Genomic DNA, 8,870 nt, shown 5'->3' with positions numbered 1-8,870 from the left:
TATAAGAAACTTCAAAAGCTGGTGCAGATCACTGTATCAAAAGGAAGATTTTTTTTTTAAAGGCTGTACCTCGTAGCATGTGGATCTTAGATCCCCTGCAGGGACTGAATCCATGCCCCTGCATTAGGAGCTCGGAGTCTTATCCACTGGACTCCCAGGGAAGTCCCAATAGGAGGACGCTTATCACAAAACAAGTAACTAGGATATATAATGGTAAATATATCTTAAAACAGCAGTGCTATCCAAAAGATACCTCAAAAGAAAACTAACAACAATGCACATGATGTTTATGGAAGTAAATGTAAAAAAAATTACTGACAGACTTAGGTAAAAGAAATCTCAAATAGAGCAACATATCTTATGTTTACTCATAGTGAGTAGAGCATTGTACAGTAGTCAATTCTCCTTAAATTTACAGATTTATGCCTTGCTTGATTGGTCTGGCACCCTATCAGATTAGTAGCTCACTTGCAAAACATCAAGGTAAGAAACTGAGTGAGGACTGAGGGGAGAGCCCATTCCAAAATAAAAGTCCACAAAGAGCCACCCCCCCCCCCCCACTATCAGTCTTGGGAGGCCCTAGACATGGTTGCTAGGCTCAGGCTACCCCTTACTTCCTACTGGGGGATCCGAGGGAAATGAGAACCCTGGTCTGTGGCCAGCTGACTTAGCTCAGCAGAGGAAGAAGTCCCAGGCCCTGTCATGAGTCAGGTAAGACTCCCTCATGTGAGTTCTGCACGATTTCTCCACCTACCAGGACAGACAGGGAGGCCCTTCCAGAACCGGTTCCCCCCCGCCCTCAATGCTGGCAAACCCAGTTGGGCGATACCGGAAGTGCTCTCCCTGCCTTCCGCCGCGGCAGCTTTGGAGCTTGAGGCTTCAGTTGGAGAGGTGTGGTGTCGTGTATCTATAGAGGAACGAGTTCCAGGATTGGACAAGTGTCCAGGTGAACAATCTTAGAACTCAGGTGGTCCCGTAGAGCCCCTCCCTATCCTAACTTGCGCCATCCCGACCCTCAACCCCCGAGTGTCTCAAAAGTGACTGTTAGGCCCAACACCCCCTACTTCCACCAGGAGAATTTGTGGGATAGGAAGCCGTGGTCTGAAGGGGCAGCCTCAAGTCAGCAGAGGGAGTCGTAAAAGGACTGGTCAGGAGTCAAGTTCAGTATTCCGGGTTAGAATTAAGGTGACAAGCCCCTGATGAACAAAGGAGGCCCACAGAGTTCCGTTGGCCTCTGTCTTGTGGGTTCCTAAAACGGTACCCTTAAGGGGATCAACAAAGGCAGTTTTCTTGGAGCCAAGATAGAAGAATCTCCCTACGGAGGCTATACACGCCTTCTTTTCCTCTGTCTTCTAGGGTGAGCTCTTCATCAACCTTGGCAGCTTGAGCAATTGCCTGCGGTCCCTGACCAGTCATCATGCCTCGGGGTCAGAAGAGTAAGCTCCGTGCCCGTGAGAAACGCCGCCAGGCCCGTACTGAGACCCAGGGCCTAGAGGTTGCTAAGGCCACTGGGGCAGCAGCAGCAGGAAAGCCCCATTCCCCGGTCTTTGGGGACAGACCTGAGAATCTGCCTGCTGCTGGGACACCCAGCACTCCTGAGGCACGTGAGGGAGCCACCGGTGCTACTGCAGCTAGTTCAGGCACCAACTCAGCTGAAAATATCAATAGCCCAAAGGCGGAAAGCGCAAGCTTCCCCAGGGGCGCTGAGAGCTCACTCAGTGAGATTTTAAATAAGAAAGTGGTTTTGTTGGTGCAGTTTCTGCTGCAGAAGTATCAAAAGAGAGAGCCAATTAAGAAGGCAGACATGCTGAAGTTTGTTATCAAACAGTACAAGAATCATTTCAATGAGATCCTTAAGAGAGCTTCTGATCATATGGAGCTGGCTTTTGGTGTTGATTTGAAGGAAGTAGATCCTACCAGGCACTGCTACACCCTTGTCAACAAACTAGACCTCTCCTATGATTCAGCTCTGAATGAATATGAGCACATGCCAAAGACCGGCATCCTGATGATTGTGCTTGGTGTGATCTTCATGAGAGGCAACTGCGCCCCTGAAGAGGCAATCTGGGAAGTGCTGAATATGATGGGCGTATATGCTGAAAGGAAGCACTTCATCTATGGGGATCCCAAGAAGGTCCTCACAGAAGATCTGGTGCAGCTCAAGTACCTGGAGTACCGCCAGGTGGCCAACAGTGAGCCTCCATGCTATGAGTTCCTGTGGGGCCCGAGAGCCCATGCTGAAACAAGCAAAATGAAAGTCCTGGAGTTTTTAGCCAAGGTTCACGATACCGTCCCCACTGCCTTCCCATCCTGGTATCAAGAGGCTTTGAGAGATGAGGAAGAGAGAGCCCGAGCCAGAGCTGCAGCCAGGGCTCGTACTGCTGCCCTGGCCAGTGCCCGCTCCAGAGCCAGAGCCAGCACCTCCTCCCAGGCTAAGTGAAATTCAAAAAGGTGTGTCAGCATTCTAACAGTGGAGGGCCAGGGTGGGACTGGAGAAGTGTATACCATCCTGGAGTTCCTGGTATATATTGCTAACTTGAAATTTTACCTTTCTCTTTTTTTTTCTTTTTTAGGTTGAAAAAGAGCAGTAACGTTCTAAGCTGTGGATGACCAGGGTGGGCCCACAGGGAAAACTATAATATCATCTTTGTGTTGCTGTTCTATATGGCAAACTTAGAGTTTAATCTTTTCTCTTTTCTTTTTCTTTCTATTTTTTCCTCTCTCTCTCTCTCCCTTCCTTTCTTTCCTTTTGTTATATTTCAAAGGTTTTCTTTTAAAGAAGATATACATTTCAGAATCTAAACTTACTAGTGATTTTGGTTGCATGTTAGATTTAACTCAATAGATATAAGAGTTTCATTATTTTGCAACATAAATGGGGAAACCTTTAGTATATATTGAACTAGAACAACACAACATGGCATGGTACTTTGGACCATGTGAAAAAATTCAACAGCAAAATTACTGGGATGAAAACATGCAGGGGGGTAAAATCTTAAAAAATATACAGTTCTTGCTTTCCCTTAATCATTTTAATCTGTTATTCTATAAAAATAAAAGATACATACCTGGCTTTGCTTAGCTTGTTAAGGAACATAAGAGAAATAAAATGTTTATAAACTGGAACTCATGCTGTCTGTCTCATTCATTCCCCAAATATTAATTGAGCATCTGCTCTTTGAAAACTATTGTGTTAGAAATGGTGAAACCATTTCTAGGGGGATACAAAACACCCCTGCCTTTAGAATTGTACAGTTAAGGAGCAGTAATTATATACAGAACATGGTGAAATACTCTTTAAGATTTAAAGGAGTAAAGAGGCGAGGGGACAAATATGGGATTGGGAGAAGTGGGAGGGGGGAAGGTGTTTGGCTGAAAACAATAGAGTGCAAATTTCCTGGGGAATAGTAGTTTGGGGTTTGGGGAAAATATAAGTCTCTCAGTGGGCTATCCTGTTCAGTTAAGCTGGGTGGTAGGCTAGATGAGGCTGTGGGACTGAAGAACAGAGGCCAGGTATACAAATGGTGTTTTCTCAGTGCTGGAGGACAAAACCCTGGAAGGCAAACCTGCTTGTAAGTTACTTTAGTATCAATATACCAGAGGAAAAGCTTCTCCTGGGCAGAAATGGAAGGTGTCTGGTGCTCTTGTTCAGGTGCAGCTGAACACAGAGCACAACCTAGCTGTTTTATGCACATCATCTCCAAGGAATTTCTGAGAAATAAAGGTGATACTCCCTTGAGGTGGAATGCTGAGAACCAGCTCCTAAGGCATTAGAAAGGCATTTTAATTAGGTTATCTTGGGTATAATTTTGCAAACTCTAAGGGAGGGCTCCATGTCTTGTGGTGAAGAAATGAATAAAAATACAGGTAATTTGGATGGAAAGGCACCCAAGGGGAAGTTGTTGGTCCTTGACACAAATTCTAGGACCTTGGAGTTGGCATCCAACTGGGATAGACAGCCACACACACAAATTAAGTAGTCCTCAATTGGGGGAATTTATTTTGCTTTTTTTGCTAAGCAGAATTATGGGATCATTAGGTGGAAAGCTGCATATTTGGTGATACCATCCAAATTAATATAACAAAAATCTTTGCAGAGGGGAGGGTGGTACCATCTGCAGTAAAAAAAAAAAAAAATCATATACCTGCCATTCATTAAAGATGTTACTCAGTCAAGTGCTTCATATCCATTGCATATATTCCAACAGTCCTACAAGGTAGGGCTTATCAGACATTGCAGATGAAGAACTTGTAGTTTTCTCAAGCTCACATAGCTGATAAGTGAAAACAGCTGGGACTACACCCTTGGTCCACATTTTTCTAGAGCCCACAGTTGTCCACTCCTCCAGCCCGAGGCAGACCTGTCTCTTCATTCTCTGTTATTCTCACTACTACAAGATATATCACATACGATTAAAAAATAAGATGCTCTAATCAAAGTACAAAAAGCAATCCTGATGAAGGAAGGTGAATATGAGAATGAAGCACAGTTTGGGGCTTGTCTGTGGGTTTCATTTGCTGAGAATCCTCTTGTCACTAACTAGCCCCAGGGATCTGTGGTAGCTGACTCTGCTCACATACGGGCATAAGTCCTGTTCCAGCACTTCCCTGCATTATAGCTTGTTCCCCCCAGGTCTTCCCCAGTGTGCCCTCTTGCCCAGATAAAACTTCATATGCTGACGAGCTCTCTACTGTGACCTCGAGCTGCATCAAGCTTCCTGTGACACAAGCAGTCCAGAGTCACCTGCCCTCCCTTGATTAGAGCATTCCAACTCTCTGTACATGAAGGTCCCATCCCTGCCAGTGGAACCCTGATTATGAAGTCTAGATACCTGGTTACCACAGCCCCACTCCAAGCCCACAAATATCAACGTGTATTTCAAATAAGCTGGTGATCACAATCTTATTTCTTACAGAATACTGGTTCTTGGTACCAGTTTGAAGGCACATGGGGGATTTTTGTAAGTGACCCAAATATTGTTGGTAGGATTCTGCAGGGATGTGTTATTTGATACTGGCCACCACTCCAGTATTCTTGCCTGGAGAATTCTATGGACAGAGGAGCCTGGTGGGCTACAGTCCATGGGGTCACAAAGAGTCAGACACCACTGACTAACACTAACACTGAATACATACACCAGTGAGTGAGCTTACAAAAGCCTCCCTTATAAGTTGAGGATGAGAAAAGACCATGGAAATCACTCTCAAGTGAACATCTACTGAGGCTGAATTCCTCAGAACCACAGTCCTTCTAGGAGAGGAAAATGATTTCTTGGCAAACATTCTGCCTTTGAACAATAAAGATCAAAAGAATTCACCATCTTTCATACACCTCTTATCTCAGTTCATGCCCCAGAGAAAAATCCTAGTTTTCCTTTGTGCCTAATGTCACCTATAAATGTGTTCTACACGTTCGTTCCAATCCACTTGTACTTGGGAAGACCCATGTGACTACAGAGACACTGAAATATGAACAGAAACATTGTTTGTCACCCCCCCGGGCCAAGGTATTTGAAAGCAAGTACGCCACCTCCAGGCTTTCTGTTCCATTCAGCAGCAAACGTGGAGACTGCTCGTTGAGAAGTGGAAGCACTGATGGGAGCTGATCCCTGGGTTGTATGACAGTGGAGGCCCCTGTCTACCCACATTGGACTTCATATGTATAGGAATAAACTGTTGCTTTAAGCCATTGTAGGTCCACAGGTTTTGTCTGTTGCATCAGTTACTTTATCGGATTAATGCATACCTACTATTTTGGTAGTCAGATGTATTTAAATATTATAATTACAAAGGTAATAAATAGTACATGTATTTTTCTTTCAAAAATTCTAACAATACAAATATATTACAGTTTCCCCCTTCCCTCAAAATCCAGCCCCCTCCTCAGAGGCAACCACAATTAACAACGTGAAAATGAAAAGTGAAAGTGAAAGTTGCTCAGTCATGTCTGACTCTTTGCGACCCCATGGACTATAGAGCCCATGGAATTCTCCAGGCCAGAATACTGGAGTGGGTAGCCTTTCCCTTCTCCAGGGGATCTTCCCAACCCAGGTATCGAACCCAGGCCTCCCACATTGCAGGTGGATTCTTTACCAGCTAAGCCACAAGGGAAGCCCAACAACCTGATGTGTGTCACTTTAAAGCTAATCTGAGGCTTTCTCATATGTAGATGCACTATAAAAATATACTGAGGACTCTGGTAATATAGTGGATGAGAGTCCGCCTGCCAATGCAGGAGACATGGGTTCCATCCCAGGAATCTTCCAGGAAAATCCCACATACCGCAGAGCAACTAAGCCCATGCACCACAACTACTTAGCCCACGCTCTAGAGCCTGTGAGCTGCAACTACGGAGCCCATGCACCTGGAGTCTGTGCTCTGCAACAAAAGAAGCCACCACAATGAGAAGCCTGAGCACCACAACTGAAGAGTAGCCCCCACTCACTGCAATGAGAGAAAGCCCACACACAGCAACAAAGACCCAGTGCAGCCAAAAATTAATCAATTTTAGAAATATATGTTGAATTTAGCATACATGATCAACAACGTACATATTGTTCTGCTTCTTGACCCTGTCACTTAACAAAATGAATGCAGGATATTTCCATGACAGCACACATAGATCCACCATACTCTTTTAACTACTCTCTAGGGTTATTTTTCTTTAAAAAAAAAAAAAAACAAATCTTTACTGAGATATAGTTAATAAAAAACTGCAATTTTAAAATGTACAATTGGATGAGTTTGGACATTTGCATACCCCTGTGAGGGTTTCCCTGGTAGCTCAGCTGGTAAAGAATCCACCTGCAATGCAGGAGACCCAGTTCAATTCCTGGGGCAGGAAGATCCCCTGGAGAAGGGATAGGCTAACCACTCCAGTATTCTTGGGCTTCCCTGGTGGCAGAGATGGTAAAGAATCCGCCTGCAATGAGGGAGTTCTGGGTTCAATCCCTGGATTGGGTAGATCTCCTGGAGGAGGACTTGGCAACCCACTCCAGTATTCTTGCCTGGAGAATCCCCATTGACAGAGGAGCCTGGAAGGCTATAGTCTATGGGGTTGCAAAGAGTCGGACATAACTGAGAGACTAAGCACAGCACAGCACATACACCTGTGAAATCATCACCACAGTCATTGTAACAGACATATCCATCTCCTCCAAAAGTGTCCTCATGTCCCTTTGTTTTTTTCTTTCAGAGTGAAAACACCTGACATGAGATCTATGCTCTTTCAAACTTTTTCAGTATTGTTACCTGTGGGTACTATGTTGTACAGCAGATCTCTAGAACTAATTCATTTTGTGTATCTGAACCAGTATAACAATTGAAAGAAAAAAAAAGTGAAAGTGTTAGTCACTTAGTCATGTCTGACTTTTTGCTATAGCCTGCCAGGTTCCTCTGTCCATGGGATTTCCCAGGCAAGAATACTGGAGTGGGTTGCCATTCGCTTCTCCAAGGGATCTTCCTGACCCAGGGATCAAACCTGTGTCTCCTGCATTGCAGGCAGATTCTTTACTGTCTGAGCCACTAGGGAAGCCCATTAAGCAACTCCTCATTTTCCACTCACCCCAGCCCCTAGTAACTACACTTAATTCTCTGCTTCTATGAGTTTGATAATTTTAGGTACCTCCCTTAAGCAGAACCATGAAGTATTTGTCCTTCTGTGATTGGCTTATTTCACTTAGCATAATGTCCTTCAAGTCCATCATATTGTTGCAAATGGCAGGATTTCCTCTTTTAAGACTGAATAATATTCCATTGTGTATGTGAGTGTATGTATGTGTATGAATCACATTTTCTTTCTTCATTTACCTTTGATGGACATTTGGGTTGTTTACATATCTTCGCTGAAGAGTGCTACAAGGAACATGAATGCAGACATCTTTTCAAGATCTTGATTTCCATTCTTTTGAATACATATCTAGAAATGAGATTGCTGAATTATATGGTAGTTCTACATTTAACTTTTTAAAGAAACTTTCATACTGTTTTCTATAGTGGCTGCACCATTTTACATGTCCAACAATAGTATACAGGGCTTCCCTGATGGCTCAGCAGGTAAAGAATCCTCTTGCAATGCAGGAGACATAGGAGATGTGGGTTCGATCCCTGGGTGAGGAAAGAAACCCTGAATGAGGAAATGGCAACCTACTCCAGTATTCTTGCCTGGGAAACCCCATGAACAGAGAAGCCTGGCGGGCTACAGTCCATGGGGTCCCAAGAGTTGGACATGACTATGCAAGCACGCAGTGCAGAAACAATACACAAAAGCTCAATTTCTCAACATCCTAGCTAACACTTAATTATCCTTTTTAAAAAGTATAACCATCCTAACTGGTGTGAAGTATTATCTCATTGTGGCTTTGACTTTCATTTTCTTGATAATTAGTGATATTGAACATCTTTTCATACCTTTTGGCCATTTGAAGGGAAGATCATCAGGAAGAATATGATAGGAGCAATCAAGGTGTTACAAGTATTCATTATGCACAGATGTTAATTGCACACCAGTCATCATGTTCCAACCTTCATTCCAAGAAAAAGACAGGTAAGGATTATCTTACTTCTGTTTGTGTGATAATTAACCGTTTTCCTCCTGATGGACATTAAAAACTGTTTGAGATTTGTTGCTATGAGTAATAGGACTGAAATCAGTATCTTTGAATATGAAATCTTAGACAGATATGCATACTTTCTCTCAGGAAAAACATAGTAACATGCAAACTTGATTAAACTGGGAAGAGTGTGAAGACTTAAAATTTTTACAAATATTGCTGAACTTCTGTTCCAAAAATGCCATACCAATTTATAGTCTCTCAGATTCATGTGTGTGAATGCTTTACATTCTCACAGACATTTTATTTCATTAGTCT

At 43.5% G+C, this 8,870-nt stretch overlaps 1 protein-coding gene and 1 non-coding gene across 2 annotated transcripts; one reads left to right on the top strand and one right to left on the bottom strand.

Annotated features, from left to right (window-relative positions):
- The first annotated feature begins 760 nt into the window (after positions 1–760).
- Positions 761–3,126, top strand: LOC133241966 (melanoma-associated antigen B18-like). The gene is made up of 2 exons (XM_061407805.1): positions 761–2,451; positions 2,574–3,126. The coding sequence occupies exon 1, from the start codon at positions 1,418–1,420 to the stop codon at positions 2,438–2,440; it is 1,023 nt and encodes a 340-aa protein (XP_061263789.1). The 5' UTR covers positions 761–1,417; the 3' UTR covers positions 2,441–2,451; positions 2,574–3,126.
- Positions 3,127–8,444: 5,318 nt separating this feature from the next.
- LOC133243588 (U8 small nucleolar RNA) lies at positions 8,445–8,567 on the bottom strand. The gene has a single exon (XR_009735139.1). It is a non-coding gene; the product is annotated as a U8 small nucleolar RNA (small nucleolar RNA).
- Positions 8,568–8,870: the final 303 nt, after the last annotated feature.

This window comes from Bos javanicus, chromosome X, assembly GCF_032452875.1.
Source record: "Bos javanicus breed banteng chromosome X, ARS-OSU_banteng_1.0, whole genome shotgun sequence".
Taxonomy (NCBI): domain Eukaryota; kingdom Metazoa; phylum Chordata; class Mammalia; order Artiodactyla; family Bovidae; genus Bos; species Bos javanicus.
Note: the sequence above shows the minus strand (reverse complement) of the source record. Positions and strands in the feature narration are given on the sequence as shown.